The sequence below is a fragment of the Helianthus annuus genome, chromosome 4 (assembly GCF_002127325.2).
Source record: "Helianthus annuus cultivar XRQ/B chromosome 4, HanXRQr2.0-SUNRISE, whole genome shotgun sequence".
Taxonomy (NCBI): domain Eukaryota; kingdom Viridiplantae; phylum Streptophyta; class Magnoliopsida; order Asterales; family Asteraceae; genus Helianthus; species Helianthus annuus.
In genome coordinates, this window is record NC_035436.2 from 15,628,304 (window position 1) to 15,649,993 (window position 21,690).

Below are 21,690 nucleotides of genomic sequence, written 5' to 3' on the forward strand. Positions count from 1 at the left end.
TTATGCGATGTGATAGATTAATACTAATCACACAAATACTATATCTAACATACAATCATCCTAAATAACTTGCGTTTTAGCGTTTGCGATTAGATTGCGATAGTGTTGCGATTGCGTTTCGATTAATCACCACAAACATAAAGTAAACATGCACAAGTAACACATAAATAGCACACACACGTAAAACAATATACAGAACCCATAAACCAAGTTGCGAATGCGATTGCAGTGCGATTAGGGATAAAGCGATAAAACATGCGATTAAACCTCGATTACTAATAGATACTCCACATAATACAACTAAAGCAAACAAAATATCAGATTCGATTACAAGTCGAGAAGCACAAATCGGTAGTTAAGCAAGGAGTGACAGATCACAATTAGCAATCTTTTCTTCCTTTGACTTTGACTTTGACTTGTACTTTGACTTTCGTAACACGGGGTGTTACAACTTAGGGTGTGTGTTTTGGTGTTAGTGTTTTATTTAATTAAAAACATTTTTCCTTTTTGCCTCTTTTAGTCCCTCTAGTTCCATAGTTTGTAAAAAGGTTATCTATTTCTTGTTTCTTTTATTGTTTTAACAACACCTAACCAACTAGGTTGATATTCCTAGTTACTAATTAATGGGTTCGGGGAAGTCATAACCCGTTTTATTTTTAAGTCCCGTTAACTCGGCCCTTTTATATACTTTGTTTTCTCAAAGTATTTAACCTTCTTTTAATTAATACTATGTTTATTTATTTAAATTCTATTATTTACCGGGTAAATTTTCACCACTAGCGGTATTTTACCCGTCGTTAATATTAACGTGGTTTGATTACCAAACCCGTTTTTGGGGTGTTACAGTAGCTTACCAACTCGAATTGCCAGAAGAATTGAGCAGTATACACAACACTTTCCATGTTTCACATCTGCGAAGGTGCTTAGCTGATGAAACAGCTTACATAAGCTACGACGACATTAAAGTTAACGATAAACTGAACTATATCGTAAAGCCTATCGCAATTCTTAATCGAAAGGTTAAAAACTTAAGAAACAAAGAATCAATCAAGTTAAAGTCAATGGGAGCATCGTAAGGGATCGGACACCACTTGGGAGTCCGAAGAAGAAATGAGACGCTTATACCCTTCCTTATTCGGTATGTATTACGATTTCGAGGACGAAATCCTCTTTAAGGGGGGTAGACTTGTAACAACCCTAAAATATTAAACTATATATGTGTGTACATGTATAAGTTATAATATTCATAATAAAATAGTGAAATAAAAACTAGGAATATTAACTTAGTTAAACACAAGATAAAATGAGGGGGAATCAAGGGTTTTTAATCATTTTACCTATTCTAAAACTAGAGGGACCAATTGTGTAATAATGGAAAGTTGTTTTAAAATCCTGGATAAACATCAAACACACACTTTGTGTGTGCTATCTTGTTCGACCAAACACCCAGGAGACAAAACCTTGGTTCTTAAACCCTAATCCATCAATTACTACTCAAAATCAAAGAGAGAAACCGAATTTCATTCGATTTTAAGCTAAATTCGTGATCCTCATACTTAGTATATCACAAGGTATTTGAAAATTTGATATATGATAATGTTTTGATTATTCTTGAATTATCATAACATAAATTAGTGGAGAATTGATTGATGTTATGACTAAATTGGGATGATTATAGGTCTAAGAACAAGTCTTAGACAAGAATTTGATAGATTTATGTTATAATGTATTGATGTCAATGTTTATCCTAAGGGTGATCACATGGGTTTTATGAATATGATGAAGAACACTTGAATTATAAGAATGATTTAGTGTTGTTTGATAGTTAAGATGTGAGTTTAAGTTTGGTTATGGTATTTTGACATATGAATTGAAATAGTATGCTTAAACATGGCTAAAGTCATTATTCATGAAAATGATAATGTTATAATAGTGAACCCCCCTTTAAGGTGTTTGATAAAATGTCTAAGTGAATCTTGAAATATTGATTTATACGAAAGAATCACTCAATTGATTTCTATAGTTGTTGGATATCGAATATAGAAATATGAATTCTAAGCGATACGTCCGAATTGGATTTTATAGGCAATTTGGGTGGATCGTCTAGTAATAAAGGAGGAGCGGATAATCGGCTGAAAGGAAAGCTTTAAAGGTACGTGGCTATACGCTTCGTAAAATCTCGTTAGCATTTTATGTTTAATTGCTTGAATAATAATTACATTGATATGATGTTTGGTTATTACTAAAACGGAGGATTTCGTATGTAGTAACGGAACAAGAATAATTCGAAATTAACGATAAGGTAAAAAGGTAAAAGTGGTGGATTCCACTTAAATGTTTAAACGGATCAAACTGACTCGAATAATACATGTTTGATTGTAATAACGCGATGGATTTCGCTAATGAAATCAAACGGGTCAAAATCACCAAAGTATTGAACTTTGGCAAGTTAAAGCGATGGATGTCGCTAAGTAAGTTAAACGGGTCAATTAGGTGACATGCACTTCGATAACGGCACATGAATTTTGCATATAATGTGCCGTAAATATAAGTATATTGATGGGTATTGTTTTATAGAAGGTTTGAAGTCATACAATAAGTCTATGGTTCAAAATTTCTGAACGAGTCAAATAAATTGTAAGAAATTATGATTTTCGATAGCATAAAGTTAAGAAATTTGCAAATCATGATATTAGATTTTGATTCTATTTTGTAGAGGATTGAATTACTATCACGTAGGAAGAAACAGGACCTAATTCGGATCAATAACGGACAAGTTATGTCCAGTTTCGTAAAAAGTAGTATAGCTGGGAATATGTAGGTTTTAACATAAACTCGCTGGAAAAAACAACGCTGTCGCGCCATGCGACAACAACACCTATCCCCTACGCGACACGCAACAGGTCTTGCGGCACGTGAGAGCCTTGTCCTTCCCGGTCGCGGCCCGCGACAGGTCTCGCGGCACGCGAGAGCCTTAGCAGGCCAGAGCTGGAAAAATTTGTTGTTGATGTGTTTTAACATTTAGAACTTGTTAATTCATATTACAAACTCTGTTAACTAATGTTTTGGATGATTTTGGTCATAGGTAACTATGCGAACTTGCAGATGAAGATCAAGCTATGTCAGAGAACCGAACACGCGCTTAAAAGAAGCTTCCGCAAATGAAAACTATTACTTTTGTCACAAAACACTTTGGTGTTGTGTTATCAACTTTTGTAAATATGGTTTGCATGTTTTGAAAGTTAAGTATGGTTTGTTTTAACAATATAGTTTGGAAACGCCAGTAAACTTTGTTGAAGGTTTAAACATTATATAAATCATCGTTTTGTCGATGTTTTTCATTTAATGGTATGTTAAATGCATCACTTACTATATGAATTATTAAATGAAGATAAAGGTATTTACACCAGCTCCCCAACGAAGACCTTGATTCTCTTATCTTAATCACAACCGATGAAGATCTACAAAACATGCTTGAAGAACACGACCGCATCGTAAGCTTCCCTACACCCACACGTATCAGATTGTTCCTGTTCCCGACCCGACCCGAGTCTGTTGGGTCGTTGTTGCTTGACCCGAAGTCGGAATCTTGGTTTTCTGATGCGTTGAAGAGTACTGTGATTATTAATAGGGGTTGTCTGATGGGTAATGGGTTGTCTGATAGAGAGAACAGAGAGGTAGAGAGGGAGAGAAGAGAGAGGTAGAAAGAGGAGAGAGAAGAGACAGAGTTTTTATTTGTTTAAAAGGGGTGAAAATAAGTAGGCAGGGGAAAAGACTATTCTACCCTGGTGTGCGATGCATGTGACATCATTTAACTGATATTTCTAATTGGATTTGGCCTAAAGGATAGAACGTGTAAGATTTTGAAACATTAAGTACAAAACCAGTTAATTTTGAAGGAAAATGACATCGACTGCAATTTGGTACAAACATAAAGGAAAAAACTTGTAGTTTACTCTAAAATATTTGTTTAAAAATGAGCTAAGGGTAATTTTGTCTTTCCATAAGAAATTAACATAAAAAATGGATAAAGTTAGTAAAGTGGATAAAATTTATATATGATAAAATTTAAACTGAATGAACAGTAGTTTTAGTTTATTATTAAATTAAAATTATTAGAATTAGAATTAGAATTAGAATGAATAGTAACATAATTAAGAGATGAGCAAATGGTATCGGGTATAGATACCGGTCTCAAATTTACCCGGTGTATTTTCGGTACCGGTTCTACAGAGGTATTCACCGGTTTTTACCCTCAAATACCGGCGCCGTACCAGTACCGACCGGTACCGAACCGTACCATACTAGGTATATTCGGTACCTGTACCCACTTTCGGGGATTTCAGTAACGGTATTTTCGGTACCGGTTGGTACCGAGCTCATCAAATCCTGTAGCAACACATCAATGCAAGTAATTGCACCGTTTATATTACTTTTCATACACACAGTAAGTAAACTGTATTTCGTTTGAATGAGGTTTTATATACACAACAACTTATTTTGGTTTTTTTTTTGTCTTTTTCTATAATGAATGAATTGTAGCATGTAAAATTAACTTGGATATTTAGAATATTGATGAGCAAATCGTATCAAATCCTGTAAACGAACCGGTAACGTATCTGTACCAAATTTACTATACCAAACCATTTTCGGTACCAACTTGGTACCCACCTTTTGGTGTTTTCAAAATCGTTACTTTCGGTTCGACACCGTTCTAGCACCATACCTGTATTTATTGATTTTTACCTTCAAATACCATACCGTATTGTACCGAGCATTTTTGGTGCCGGTACCTAATTTCGATGATTTTCCGAATTGGTACTTTCGCTGCCGTTACCGGTACCGAGCTCATCCATATTTTAACGTGTTAGCACCGTAACTGAACTAAAAACAACCGAATTTCCAACGTGTAGGACGTGTGGGTCCTATTATTATATATTAGGTTATTTAAAATTGTTTTTTTTTATGACGGAGTGACTATCCTTACCACATCATTTAATTATGTTTTGATATTCGGTATCTGTTTGCCGTTGCTGACACGCCTTTTGTAGTCATTAGGTCCCGCCGCAACGCGCGGGCGGAAAATAACTAGTTGATATGAAAACCAAACAATTAGATTAAAAAAGTAAAAAAAAAAAAACTGTTGGACTGATATAGATATTTTAAGCAAAATACAAGGACTAAAAAACAGTATTTAACTCAAGAATAAATTAAAGTTCACTTGTTATCCAGATATGAGCTTGATTTGGCTAATTTAGTGATGTAGCTTTCATGGTTTACTTGGACTCGTTCAGAGTTAACTACAAATGACTGATTTCTACTTTTCACAAAGGACCCAAGTTTGATTTGGCTAGTTCCACTACCAAAATTGAGCTAAATTTAAAATCGGACACCGTACAACGGTATGGTATGGTACGGTATCGGTACGAAATTTCTATCTCTGGTATTTGTGAAGACACTCAACAAACAAATCATGCAATGAGGAACAATCACCGCATTAAACTAACACCATCCTTCAACAATAAAAACACAAAATTTATTACAGGTGTCAATATTCACACACCTCTCCTCTCTATCTCTCTATACATAGATATATATAGAGAGAGCTAGAGTGAAGAAGGGTGTGAGAATAAGATGACCTTTTATTTACATGATAATAACTTGACTGGGTTATTCTAGAGCGACCTCATTTATTATGTCGACTTTTTATAAATTGTTTTGCAACTTGGTCCTTTTTTTGAACGGCAACTCAACTCTTTTCTTTTCTTATTTTTTTTTTTTTTTGAGTTTGAACCATCTTTTTTTCGAGGAAAACGTCCGGATAGTCCCTGTGGTTTGCCCTTTTTTCACCTTTAGTCCCCAACTTTCTAAAATTACAGCTATAGTCCCCAACTTTTGCAATTTCGTTCCCGGATAGTCCCTAGCGTGAATGTGAGTTAGTTTTTTATGTTAACTGGGTATGAAATGACCTCAATGCGCTTCCTATTAAATATTATCATCCTCCTCTTCTTTAATGTCTACCATCCCACCCAGAACTACCTTCTAACCAACCAACAACCAAAACCCCCACACCCTCGCTGCCCCTCCAGTTGACATGCCAGAGCTGCTCATGAACCTGTCGGATCTGCAAACAAACCTGCAGGAAAAACGAACCGGCAAACGAGCGTGCCGGCTCATGAACTTGTCGGATCTGCTTACCACACACTCTCCAATACTTTTTCTTTCCTTCGCAGGTCGGCAATCCATCCGGTTATCTTGATTAAATCTGGGATCTGTTTTGATTGCACCATCAGGTGTCTCTGGTTATCTTGTGAAGTGTTATGTACATATTTTCTTTCTGTAAGATAATCCTCTTTGTATACCATTGATTTTGTGTTTGGTGTGTTGATGTATTCTTGTTCTTCAAAAGTTGTTTTACTAACTGATTCGTTCTTTCTGTAGTATACCCCATATGCTTCATTCAAACTATTTGTCATATATTTATTTTGACAAATATTTTCAAAAGCTAAAAGTTAATAATTATAATTGTGTGGCCTGTTCACTAACAATTTAGTTTATCAGGCTTTTCATCGAACACCTTACGTACATATATATCTTAATTAATTCTGTTATTATAGTTTTTCTAGTTTGGATTGATTGTGTATGATCTTCTAAATTGAAGAGGGAGATCGAGGGAGGTGATGTTTAGAGAGAGTGGGAGAAAGAGAGAGTGAGAGAGGAGGAAGAAGGTGGGTCATCCCTTTTATTTTTTATTTTTTAACTCTTTAGAGGTAAAATAGACATTTCACACACAGTTAACAAAAAAAAGCTAACCCCCAATCCACGCTAGGGACTATCCGGGAACGAAATTACAAAAGTTGAGGACTATAGCTATAATTTTAGAAAGTTAGGGACTAAAGGTGAAAAAGGGGCAAACCACAGAGACTATCCGGGCATTTTTCTCTTTTTTTTTTCTCTTGAAATTCATATGTAATATTTTTTTTTCTGGTTCTAGTGATTTTATCTATTAAAACTATCAAATTATTATATGATTCAAAGATGATTAATTTAGACTAAAAGAACAAAATATAGTTCACCTGCTATCCATATATGAGCTTCATTTGACAGATTTAGTCATGCACCTTTCATGGTTTACTTGGACTCCTTCAAAGTTGACTATAAATGACTAATTTCTACTTTTCACAAATTGGTCCCAATTTTAATTGGTTTTCTAACTTGAAATGAAAGCTGATTACAGACTTCTCCATTTATGTCCACGAACTTTAGATGTCATCACTCTCATTTATCATGTCCACACACTGAACTCATGCTGTTTGTGTCCGTATAGACTGGTGCATGTGTGTACCATTCATTTACTTGACTTGGCGTTTACTAGATGTTTAAGTCCATTCATACAGCCAAGTAAAAGCTACGTACTATTGGTGTTTATAAATATTCAAGTTTAGATTAAGCTCCCATCTCATCTTCTAAACAAATATCAAACAATATGAGTGCTCGATCTTCATATTCTTGTTTTCACTTGTTCTTACTTGTTGTTTTGGCCTTGTTTCGTTTATGCTCATCTAATCAAAACTCTCATTGCAATGACGTTGAGAGACAAGCACTTCTCCAGTTCAAGCATGGCCTCACTGATGAATCACGACGACTCACTTCGTGGGTTGCTGAGAACAAGGACTGTTGTACATGGGCTGGGATAGCTTGTAATAATTCTACAGGTCATGTTCATCGTGTTCATCTTCCAGGACTTGATGGCATGACATTGAAAGGTGATATAAGTCAATCTTTGTTGGATCTAAAGCAACTCAAGCATTTGGATTTGAGTTGCAATGATTTTGGAGGCATCCAAGTTCCTAAATTCATTGGTTCTTTTCAAAACCTAAGGTACCTTAACCTTTCATATTCCAATTTTAGCGGAACAATCCCTCCACAACTAGGGAGTCTCTCAAAATTACATGTTCTGTCTCTTGGAAGTTTTCATGGTCGATTGTCTGAAACAACGAGCCCGGCGAATATGAAGTGGCTGTCAGGTCTTGGTATGTTGCATCACCTTGATATGAGTGGTGTGGACCTTAGCAAAGCAACTGATTGGCTTCAGGTGATTAACTCCCTTCCCTTATTGGTTCAGCTACATTTGTCTAGATGTGAACTCTCAAATCTACACATGTATGTTCCTAGTGTCAATCTCAGATCCCTCTCTGTTCTCGATCTTTCTTACAATAATTTTAACAGTTCAGTATCACAATGGATATTCAGTGTAACTAGTCTAGTTTCATTGGATTTAACTGAGTGTCGTTTTCATGGTCCTATTCCTAGCTTCCGCAATCTGACTTCTCTTGAGTTGCTTCATGTAGCCATGAATGATTTCATGAATTCTTCCTCAATATTTCAAGAGTTGTCCAGTAGTAATCTCATCTCGTTAGATATTAGTGGTTGTGGTATTTCAAGTTCAGTTCTAGATTCCCTTCAAAATCTAACAAATCTTATTAGCCTCCGATTGACTCGAAATCAACTCACTAAGAGAATACCTAAATCATTGGGTAACTTTTGTAAGTTGAGAGAGATTGATTTGTCTGGTAACAATATTGGTAACATTAGTTTAACATATTTTCTTGAAAGTTTTTTCGAGTGCAAATCACCTGCCTTGGAGTCATTATGGTTGTCCTATAACTATATAACTGGTATAATTCCTCATTCCATTGGAAACTTGTCATTTCTCAGAACATTAGATCTTAGCGATAATCAAATTTCTGGTCCCATTCCATACTCAATTGGACGATTATCATCATTGGAAGAGTTGTATGTTGGGTATAACCAAATAAATGGCAACCTTCCCGACTCAATTGGACAATTATCATCATTGGAGGAGTTGAGTATTAGTTATAATCGACTGGATGGCAGCCTTCCTGATAGCCTCGGACAACTTTCAAAGTTGACTTCTTTAGATTTTTCTTATAATTTGCTTACAGGTGTTGTGACAGAAGCTCACTTTATCAAACTAGTGAGCTTAAAGTATCTATATGGATCAGCTAACAAATTAATCTTAAGGCTGCAAGTTGCAAACTGGATTCCCCCTTTCCAGTTGAGATCCTTGTATCTGAAATCTTGTGTTTTAGGGCCTCAATTTCCGTTGTGGTTGCAATCACAAAAGGATTTAAAGGAATTAGACATAAGCAACACAGGCATTTCATCACCCATGCCTGAATCATTTGTGAGATCATTCTCCAAGCTATTATATTTGAATATGTCAAATAATCATATCCGAGGACCATTATCGTTCTCTGGTATCCCTGCCACACTTGAATTTATTGACATTAGCTCGAATGGGTTTTGGGGAACGGTACATCCTTTGTTGTGTTCCAGTGGTGTGACAACAACATATTATCTTGATTTGGAAAATAATCATCTCTCGGGTGACATTCCAGAGTGTTGGGAGAAATGGCCAAGGTTGGGTATCTTAAATTTGGGGAATAACAGTTTGTCTGGTGAAATTCCAAGAACATTGGGTTCTTTAGATTTACAGTATCTGAACATACATGGGAACAAGATCTCCGGAAGATTACATTCTTCTCTAATGAACTTAACAGAACTAGATGTTCTTGAACTTGGAAGGAATGAACTTACTGGAAGCATTCCAACATGGATTGGAACAAAACTTACTCATTTAAGAATTCTTAACCTTAGATTAAACCGTTTTGACGGAAATATTCCTCATGAGCTTTGTCATATTAGACATATTCAAATATTAGATCTTGCTCATAACAACCTATCTGGAAATATTCCGAGATGCTTTAACAACTTTAGTATACTTTCCGACATCGAAAGCAATTCAGGAGATGACTTTACTTACTTCATTAATGGACCTGAAAAAATTATTGAAGGTGATTCGTTGGTGACGAACGGACGAGAGGACACATATAGCAGTATTCTTCCATTAGTGATGTTGATAGACCTTTCGAGTAACAATCTCACCGGATACATTCCTAGTGAGCTAACGTCCCTGTTGGAGTTAACATCGTTGAATTTATCAAGAAATCAATTAAGTGGAAGTATCCCAGAGAAGATTGGAAACATGAAAGAACTGATGTCTTTAGATTTATCCGTAAACAGGCTTTCCGGGGAACTTCCCATGAGCTTGTCAAGTTTAAATTTCTTAAGTAGCTTCAACGTGTCCTTCAACAATTTAACAGGAAGAATTCCAACAGGTACACAGCTTCAAAGCTTTGGTGAGTCTAGCTTCTTTGGCAACAAACTTTGTGGAGCTCCACTAACCGAAGCTAATGGTTGTGAACCAGTTGAAGCAGCAACTCATACGATAGGAGAGAAAAAAGAAGACGATGGAGCAGATTGGGGGTTGATTATAAGCATAGTGGTTGGATTTGTTTGTGGATTTTGGATGATTATGGGTCCATTGATAGTGAGAAGATCATGGAGGATTGCATATTTCGGTTTTCTGAGTAACTTGAGGTATATGGTTTATGATGTTATACATAAGTATTGTTGTCACATGTTTTCTTGTTGATGTTGTAATATGTTTCATGCTTTACTTCAAAATTTGAAAACTTTGTATCAAAACTGGATAATGTTATGTCGTGCTGTTTGTGTTAGTAAGTTTGTTCTTTGTTTGATCATTGTCATTGAAGCAGTAAAGAAAAATGTAAAATGTGATGCGGCAAATATGGGGAAATTGAGGCAAATAAATGTGTAGGACAGAAAATTACTAACCCATAGGTTTTGCATAGCTATGCCGGGGTTTTATGAGTCCTTATATTGATTGTCTTTTTATGTTTAATCTATAAAATAATAATACATATAGTTTCTATAACTCTTATTTGTCATCAGATGATTTGATAAAATGACCGGTTTCAATCCGAGCTCATGTTGTTCAAAACCCAATCATATATGTTAAATATACTTAAAAACTATTGTTAAGATGATCTATGGTTTATTTGATACCACTACTAGAAAAAGGGACAATTTCCTACAGAAATTTCCTACACAATTTTTTTTGTCACAGATTACTACACTTTTATGACGAATTTCCTACAAAAAAAAATTTCAAGATTTTGTTACAAATTTTCGATGCATCCATGACGAAAATTAAGAAAACTCTAATTAATTGACAGTTGCGTAATAAATCTATCGGAAATAACCTACAAAACAAAAAAAATAAGGGAAAATGATATCGTTTCCTACAAATTTACGACGAAAAATAAGAAAACCCTAATTAATTGACAATTGCGTCACAAATCTGTAGGAAATAATCTACAAAAGGTTAATTATTATTTTTTACCGAATAAATATTTATATAAGCCACAAAAATAACGGAAAATAATATTGTTTCCTACACATTTATGACGAAATAGTTATAACTTAAGCCATCCGTCGAAATTCCGTCACAACTTGTGACAAGTTTCTGACAAAAAGTAAGAAAATCCTAATTAATTGACAGTTACGTCACATATCTGTCACAAATAATCTACAAAAGGTTAAATAATAATAAAACTAGTATATACTAATTATAAAATAAACATATTTCTATACATTTATGACAAAATGCTTATTTTTAAATATAATTGTCACAAAGGCGTAGGAAACAATCCATGTATGAATACAATTTCCTACGCATTTATGACAAAATGCTTAAATCCATTGCACGTTGTGACACATTTCATACGACATTTAAGGATTTGTCACAAATGTGTAAGAAACAACCTATATAATTATTTTTATTTTAAATATTAAATGTATGTAACTATGTGGACAAATGGATATGAGTATAATGTGAGTATGTATGTATATATGTATTTTTGTATCTGGGTATGTATGTATGTATGTATGTATGTATGTATGTATGTATGTATGTATGTATGTATGTATGTATGTATGTATGTATGTATGTATGTATGTATGTATGTGTACGTATATGCATGTTTGTATCTATATGTGTATGTGGGTATGTATGTATGTATGTGTACGTATATGCATGTTTGTATCTATATGTGTATGTGGATGTGATTATATTTGTTATTAAGTGTGCATTTGTATGTATGTATGTATGTGTGTGTGTGTGGGGAAAACAATTATGGAGGCGATAAGCATTTTGGTATTGCTATAGAAAACTATTTACCCGTTTTCTTCTTAAGCAATTTTATGATTTTTACCCATATAACGTGTTAATAATAAAATATATCCCAAATTAAACTATTTACCCATTTTTTACTTAACCAATGCTTGCTCTTTATCTTCAACATCAATGGATAGAAAATTATGCATTAGATGTTAACCGTCCAATAAAAATAAGTCTATGGTGATACGTATATATTCTTCACTATGACCAATAGGAGACCTAGGGGTGAGCAAAAAACGGGTCATACTCATCAAACCCACCAGAACCGCATGAACCGACCCGCTTAGACCCGTCTAGGCTACATGTGGTTCGGTTCACGGTTCCATTAAACGGTTTTGGGTCGGGTCCGGGTCGGTTCCATTAAAAACCCATTAAACCTTTTAGAACCGATTAAATACAGATAGAATTTAAAACCTAGAAATCATGATTGTATAATAATTCTTTTCTTACCCTTTCAACAAATATCTCAATCTGAAGCTAATAACGACATTTATCTCCATCAAAAACCTTTTATATCATATGCGTGTTCAATGAACCTGCAACTCAATCTCAAGATATCATTGAGTTGTATTTTTGTGATTTGAAGATATGAACCTGCTAATGCAGTCCTCTTCTTATGTAGTTTAGGTTCAATGACTCTATCTATTTGATGCATGTAGTTGTCTTCTGTTTAATTAATTCAAGTAGTCGTCTTTATATTTGATGCATGTTTCTTTATATATTTGATGCATGATTCGTATATATGTTGTTGGTTTAACCCATGTCGGGTCGGGTCTGGCATGGTTCCGGTGGGTCCGACCCTTTTGCTCACCCCTAAGGAGACCTAGTCACAGAAATGGAAGTATATAAAACTTAAGAAAAAAATCAAGAGGAAATATGTTTACTGATTGATATACTAGTAAAAACAATATGAAATGATCATAACTAGGCCCCGTTTTTTATCGGATTCAACTTAGTTACGCCATGCTGAAGATAACTCCAAATCAACGTCTTCCTCCCACCATGTTGCAGTCTGCAGACAACACACCGAATTATACCATATGTACAAAAAAAATGGTAAACGGGTCAATCTGGGTTATGGAAGAAGGTCAAAAGTGTTGGAAGACTATTAATCAAGAAATTATGGTTTTAAGAAGTTAATTATAAAGAGTAAAACTTGTTCATACAAAGTAATTATTTAAAAAAGATAACTTGGTTGAAACTTGTAAAATATATCTATTTCAAATAAGCTTTCTTTGTATATATTGTTGCACGTCAACCAATAGGAGCATGGGTGTTGATGCCCCAAATTTTTCCTGCACACCAGCATGGACCAATATTGTTTTATTCAAATATTATAATTATTGTACTAACAATATTGTTTCTAAATCATGATTAGCACATTAATTGTTCATAACTTTTTTAATAGTGGACAAGAAGTGTTTGCAGGTCAATCAAATCGACTCGGTCCTTTTTTACATGTACCAGAGGTCCAAAACCACCTGTTAGTCAACCAATCCATATAAGAGAAAATACACACGTACCAGATATGTCTCAATGGTAGCAAGTTCACAGGTGATGCAACAAATGAATACGTAAAGTGTTGGTGGTTTGTCAGACTTTCACCTATCTGTGTCATAAATGGGTCAGTTATAAAAAATAAAAGTTTGTGATAAACTGGTTAGTTACAAAAAAAAGGGTCATGCTAATTACACACGCCCAAAATAATTTTCACACCCCTAAGCGCCGCGCTATGGCCAAAGCGGGGCGCTTAGGGCGACAAAAGTTGATACGAGGTTTCGAATGACTGACTGACTGACACAGAGACATAAAGGTGATACGAGGTTTCAGTCGCCCCGTGAACCCTAAGCGCCGCGCTTTGGCCATAGCGCGGCGCTTCGACCCCTTCGAATAACCTTGTTGCGCGTAAGGGTCCTCCACAGGGGTATTCAAATCCAGCTGCACCGTGTTATCACGATAATGAATGCCAGATACAACCTCTGTCTCCCTCAAGTTGGACGACACCGGTTTCTCAAACGAGTCAGAAATAGCGGTCCCCTCGTAAGAATCAGGAACAACTGACTCGTCAGAATATTGACCGAAAAGATAATTACTTAACCACGACATCGTTTTTTCAAAACATGTAACTAATAGAGCAAAGAAGATCGACAAAAAATAATCTGAATTATGAATGTCGAGTCTGTCCAGGGATTTAAAGGCAGCATTTGGGGTCGAAGCGCCGCGCTATGGCCAAAGCGCGGCGCTTAGGGTTCACGGGGCGACTGAAACCTCGTATCACCTTTATGTCTCTGTGTCAGTCAGTCAGTCATTCGAAACCTCGTATCAACTTTTGTCGCCCTAAGCGCCCCGCTTTGGCCATAGCGCGGCGCTTAGGGGTGTGAAAATTATTTTGGGCGTGTGTAATTAGCATGACCCTTTTTTTTGTAACTAACCAGTTTATCACAAACTTTTATTTTTTATAACTGACCCATTTATGACACAGATAGGTGAAAGTCTGACAAACCACCAACACTTTACGTATTCATTTGTTGCAGCACCTGTGAACTTGCTACCATTGAGACATATCTGGTACGTGTGTATTTTCTCTTATATGGATTGGTTGACTAACAGGTGGTTTTGGACCTCTGGTACATGTAAAAAAGGACCGAGTCGATTTGTCCCTGGACAGACTCGACATTCATAATTCAGATTATTTTTTGTCGATCTTCTTTGCTCTATTAGTTACATGTTTTGAAAAAACGATGTCGTGGTTAAGTAATTATCTTTTCGGTCAATATTCTGACGAGTCAGTTGTTCCTGATTCTTACGAGGGGACCGCTATTTCTGACTCGTTTGAGAAACCGGTGTCGTCCAACTTGAGGGAGACAGAGGTTGTATCTGGCATTCATTATCGTGATAACACGGTGCAGCTGGATTTGAATACCCCTGTGGAGGACCCTTACGCACAACAAGGTTATTCGAATTTCGGTTACGGTGGCGACTATAGCTTTGTACAGCAGGAGTGTTATCCAAACGACAGTTACGGTTGTCAACAGAGCTTACAAGGTTATTCGAATTTCGGTTACGGTGGCGAGCAAAGCTTTGTACAGCAGGAGTGTTATCCAAACCAGAGTTACGGTTGTGAACAGAGCTTTGAACATCAAGTCTATTCGAACCTCGGTGACGATGGTGAGCCGGAGGATGTGTCTGTTGACGAGGAAGGTTGTTACCCGGTTACATTTTATTTTGATACAACGCAGACCTTTTCGTCACGTAAAGAGTTGGTGCGTTGGGTACAAGACACGGCAAAAGACAATGGTTACCTCATTGTGACTAAGAGGTCGAATAAAAGAGGAGAGAATTACAAGATTTGGTTTCAATGTACTTTTGGTGGGGAGCATATAAGTATAGCTACACAGAGGAAAACGGGTAGCAAGAAAATAGGCTGCCCGTTCGAGATGATCGGGTTTTCGGAATCATCCAGCAGTGTTTGGAGGATCGAGGTGACGAAGGCGAAGCATAACCACACTCCTATTGAAAACTTCGAGGGTCACGCGTATGCGAGAAGGCTTTCTTCGGAGGACAAAAAACTGGTTAAGGAGTTGGCAGAGCAAGATATTCCCAACCAAAGTATCTGGCGAACGCTGACAAAAAACAATCCGGCTAGAAAGCTTATTCCGAAAGATATACACAACGATGTTCAGAAGATCAACGCCGAAAAAAATGTCGGTAAGTCTCCGATGCAAAAACTTGAAAACATTCTTATCGAAAAAAATTACACTTATTACATGCGCACGAATGAGATATCGAACGAAGTTGAAGACGTCTTCTTTGTTCACGAAAAATCATTCACTATGTGGTGTGCCTTCCCGCATGTGCTATTGATTGACGCCACATACAAAACGAACATGTACAACCTGCCATTTGTTCAGGTCGTAGGCATGACGTCGACAAACAAATCGTTTACGGCTGCTTGTGCGGTAATATCCGCTGAGAAGTCAGAGAACTACCTATGGGTGTTGCAGAGGATCAAGTCTATGCTGGTAGGATGTATGGAACCGCGCGTGATTTTAACAGACAGGGATTTTGCGCTAATGAACGCGTGTGAACAAGTTTTTCCAAAAGCGCATAAGTATCTTTGTCGGTTCCATATTCAACAAAATATTAATAAGAACAGCAAGAAGAAATTCTCTAACAAGGAGTGGAAAGAATTCGTACGTACATTTTGGACATTGTGCGAGTCTACGACCGAGGAAATGTACAGGTATAACTTGGAAAACCTTGAAGCACAGCTGAAAGAAGCTGGCCGTGAACGTGAGTATTTCTTACATAATTATGTTCAAATTTTATATAATAACAAAAACTGACTATTTACGTTTTTAATTTTAGAGGTTTTTGATTATTTGAAGAAATCCTGGTTGGATCCGTACCGTGAAAAGTTTGTATCTTGCTGGATTAACCAAACTATCAACTTTCACCAAACTACGACCAACAGGGTTGAGGGCATGCATGCAACATTAAAAAGTCACTTTCCAAGTCATCGCAACACACTGGATAAACTTGTACTGTATGTTGATCATGTTGTTGATAGACAATACGCCGAGATTAGAAGTAGCTTTGAAACAAGCCTCCGAAAAGTGATGACGCACCACAAGAATCAGCCCATGCTTGCATATATTCTCAGAAAGGTTTCAATATATGCGATTGAGCTTTTGAGTATGGAACTAAAACGTAAGGAAGACGGGTTGAGAGCCTACGGTGCAAGCTGTGGTTGCCAACTTTTTACCAGCTGTGGTTTGCCATGTTCCTGTCGTTTGGAAAAGTTAGAAAATAAAGGTAATTAATATTTTTGACCTTTCTCGTTATGATTTTGCCACCTAATTTGTTTTCATCCACAGGTCAGCAAATCCGGATCACACACATAGACGTGTTTTGGAAGAAGCTTGACTTCAAGCCTGCAAGGAATAACATAGAGGATATCGATGTAGACGCGGAATTTGAAAAATTGAAAAAACAGATTGATCCAACACCCCTCAAGGGAAAAGGAGCTTCTTTGAAAAGTTTCAGCAAATCCTCAATCCAGGGAACAATAACAAAAAACCTCCTGCTGTTCTGAAGAAAACTCGTGGTCGCCCAACATTGAAAACGCAGGAAGAAAGAAAGGTTGAAACCGCTAGAAAAAGCTCTTACATTCCGTCAGAAGAAACTTGGGTCAAGGCCTCAGACGATCTTCCCCGTCACAGCTCGTACATATCAGCCATAGATTCTAGAAGAGAAAAGAATACCAAACCGCTCAACCTACACCCTGATTTCCCGAATATCAAGCTCGGTCCTAAGACGGATATAGCGATCCGCAACTACGCATCTCAGATTCCCAAAGTGATCCATCCATACATCGTTAGAATAAAGGACGTGAAACCAGATGGTCATTGTGGGTTTCGATCGGTGGCTGTTGGGTTAGGAGTGAAACAAAATTCATATTTGATGATCCGGGAACAACTTCTAAAGGAGTTACGTATAAACGAATCGCTTTGGAGGCAGGTTTTCGATCCGGAAAAATAGGACATTATGATGCGCTGGTTACACGGATCGATTTCAAGGGGGTGGGACGAGCAGGTATTGAAAATTAAATGTCGATGCCTGAGACGGGGTTTCTTATTGCCCAACGATACAGTGTGATTGTTCACACCTTCGACATTCGTGGGAGCGATACAATTTTCCCTCTGCTGGGCGGGCCAAACGAAGCTGAGGAACCTCACCTGGTGGTTGCGGTTGTGTTCGTCGACGATGGGCATTTCATACATGTGAGCTTGGAGGTTGTTATCCAATGCCTCCCCCAAACCTACTCTGGACAGCGAACAGAACAGAGCGCGCAGCAGCCTGGCATACATTATACAGGGATCAGATCAACGCGTACGAAATGCTTACGTATCGTGCCCCTGACCTTAATGTAACCCCATATGTTCACGATGTATCTTAAATGTGTTTAATAATAATCACGTTTGTGTTTGTTCAATATACGCGTTACATCACGTTAAAAACCGAATGTCACCGACACGACCCAATCAGATTCAATACGCACTTGTACGACCCGAAATGACAATATACATCATAATACTACAATTAATGAAAAAATACATCATGTTCATGTACGGTAGGCGGCTGATACACATAACACTTCTCACAGGAGTACTTGTGCTTTCAAACCTAAATGATACGAGATAACGGAATAAGACATCACACGTAACCGATTTGATCCGGAACTTGCAGTATAGTCTATATATATATATTAAAAAATGATGTATAATGGAAAAAACGGAAAATTTAGACTATTTATCGACGCGTTTGTGAATTAAAAACAATTTTAAAAAATTTAAAAAATGCCCAAAACGCTCCGCTATGGTCATAACGCTGCGTTTTGGACCCAAAGCGCCGCGCTATGGCCATAACGGGCGCTTCGGTCCCTCGTTATACACTGAAGCGGGGCATCTTCTCCCCCACTTCACCCAAACACGAAAACACACACTAAGGTGCGATCTCACACAGTCGAGCCGGATTCGGAGATTTTTCGTGATTTCAACCGCTAAAAGGTGCGATCTCAAACCCTTAATCGTTTCTTTAAACTATACTTGTTGATTGTTGTTATGCTTGTTCGGTAAGATCGATTGTTGCTGGATCTGTTCTTCAGAATGAAGAACCAAAGCGCCGTGCCGAGGCCAAAGCGGGGCGCTTTGGTTCATGTTTATTTTTTATTTGTTTAATTATTATTATTTGTTTAATTATTATTAATTGTTTAATATTATTTGTTTATTAATATTTGTTTAATATTATTATTTGTTTATTAATATTTGTTTAATATTATTATTTATTTAATATTATTATTTGTTTATTTAATATTATTTGTTTAATATTATTTGTTTAATTATTATTATTTGTTTAATTATTATTAATTGTTTAATATTATTTGTTTATTAATATTTGTTTAATATTATTATTTGTTTATTAATATTTGTTTAATATTATTATTTATTTAATATTATTATTTGTTTATTTAATATTATTTTTTAATATTATTTGTTTAATTATTATTAATTGTTTAATATTATTTGTTTATTAATATTTGTTTAATATTATTATTTGTTTATTAATATTTGTTTAATATTATTATTTATTTAATATTATTTGTTTAATTATTATTAATTGTTTAATATTATTTGTTTATTAATATTTGTTTAATATTATTATTTGATCAACGTGCAGGGATGGATTTATCCGATGAGGAGATTGAGCATATGGAGGCTGAGGGAGAGGTGGGGGACGAGGAAGAGCCGGCATGTCCGTACCTGCAGTTTCCGCAGGGTTCACGGGCGAGGAGGAGATGCGCTAGGTTGCTCACCATAGAGATTGGGGAGCATGTAGGGATAGACTGGGAGCTGCTGACTACCTTGGGAGAGGTCGAGCGGGCGCGTGATATAGTTGGGCTAGATACTCCTTGGTCGCGCCTATTTGAGTTAGCGATGGAGGACTCGTACCCTGAGCTTACGGTCGAGTTTCTTTCTACGTTTACATACGCGCCGCATCCGGCAGATTACGTGGAGGACCCTCATTTTCCAGTCCACGAGGTTACATTCCGTCTCGCCGGTCAGGAGTTTGAGATGAGTGTGCGGGAGTTTGCTGTCCATACAGGTTTGTACACTGAGCCTGAGCTTGATACTGATTTATATACGCAGGCGGTTACGATGATGGATAGGCAGACACTTATCAGTTTCTGGAGGGTCATTTCCAGGGCTCCCTTTGGGAAATCCTGGCAAAAGGCCACCACCATTAGAGACCCCTTGCACCGATACCTGTACCATGTTATCGCGTCGACTATCGTGCCGCGGGGTTCCAGCAAGGAGAAGGTCAACCTCAGTGACCTTTTCTTTCTATACTGCCTACTACGCCGCCAGCCCTGCGATCTAGCAGCCAGCCTGGCAGATTACTTTTCTACTGCATACCACCGGCAGCTCCGCGGGCAGCTGCACACTGGCTCATTTATCACCGCCATTGCACGCTCGCTAGGGATCGTGCCCGAGCATGATCCGGTGCTGTCTGATCCGGTCCCGTCATCCAGGTTGGGCCGCGCGTCAGTATCAGCTATACAGATCACCTGTACCTTTGATGTCGGTCTGAGGTTCAGGGGTGCTGACGGGCTGATTTGGCAGCCGGAGGTCATCCCGGTTGTTATTGAGGTGAGGCCTGGATTGTTAGCCCCTCCTGATGTTCAGAGGGCCGCTCGGCAGGCTCAGCTACAGGCTCTGGGCATCGATCAGCCTAAGGCTCAGGCTCAGGCTTAGGCTCAGCCTATATTCGAGGATCCGGCGCAGGAGGAGCGGGTCGAGGAGATCCCGGTACCACCAGTTCAGCCAGCTCCTGAGCCGCCACAGTACCCGCAGCACGTTTACGCTGAACTGCCTCCGGTAGCGCGTGAGGTGGCTCGGGACTTCGACCGGCGCCTCAGACGTCAGGGCGAACGCATTGACTGGATCGTCCAGACGCTCGTTGATCTACGAGAGCTCGCTGTGTTGCCTCAACTTCCCCTCTCACCGTCCCCACCGCACGAGGATTAGTACATTACTTTGTTTGTTTAGTGTTTTGTTATGTATTATGTACTCAGTTGTACCTTTTTGTTGTGTATTGTATGTACAAACTGATATATATATATATATATATATATATATATATATTGCAGTTAATCTTCTATTTACATCACGTTGGTTCTGGATTGTTTACGTTTAATTCTTATGGCTTTCTGTACATTTTATTTAACGCGTTCGTTTAATTTAACAAAATAAACAACGTTAAGAACTTATATTATACACATTCTATAAAAATAACGACGTAATGACGTAATTATAAAACAACTATGAATTATATGTAATAAAACTAAAATAAAAATTTTTTCCTCCAAAAATCTCTACCAAACTAATTCAACCAAAAATCCCTACCAAACTAACCCACATCAACCCCAACCAATCTGTTTAAAAATGCACATCCAAAGCGCCTCGCTATGGCCAAAGCGGGGCGCTTTGGCCATAGCGAGGCGCTTTGGATGTGCAAAAAGACAACAGGCGTGTGCGAATAGACCCACCCAAAAAAAGTTATAAACGGGTCACTTATGCAACAAAAATTGTAATTATATATATATATATATATATATATATATATATATATATATATATATATATATATATACTAGTCTAAGTACCCGTGTAATACACGGGTGGCTACACAAAAAAAAAATTTATACTTTAATACGTAAATAATTTATTACATGTACATTCAAATATAAACATAAATCGTAGAAAGTACGTGAAATAACGAAAATACATGAAAACCATAAATATTTTACAACTCATTGAAGATCTCTTTATATACAACATTCAGTGTTCGTAAATAATTTATTTATTTTGATGGCTTTTCTTTTCTTTAGAAGGTTGTAAGACCCAGCGAGTTTCGCGGGTGGTTTAACACACAAATATATAACTTAAAATTGTTGAAATATACCGTCCAGTCTAACAGATAGATAAACAATAACTATATTA

At 37.0% G+C, this 21,690-nt stretch overlaps 1 protein-coding gene across 1 annotated transcript; it reads left to right on the forward strand.

Annotated features, from left to right (window-relative positions):
- Positions 1 to 7,486: 7,486 nt before the first annotated feature.
- On the forward strand, positions 7,487 to 20,442 carry LOC110905195 (receptor-like protein EIX2). The gene is made up of 2 exons (XM_022151089.1): positions 7,487 to 10,454; positions 19,367 to 20,442. Exons 1-2 carry the CDS (start codon positions 7,487 to 7,489, stop codon positions 20,440 to 20,442), a joined length of 4,044 nt encoding a protein of 1,347 aa, XP_022006781.1.
- Positions 20,443 to 21,690: the final 1,248 nt, after the last annotated feature.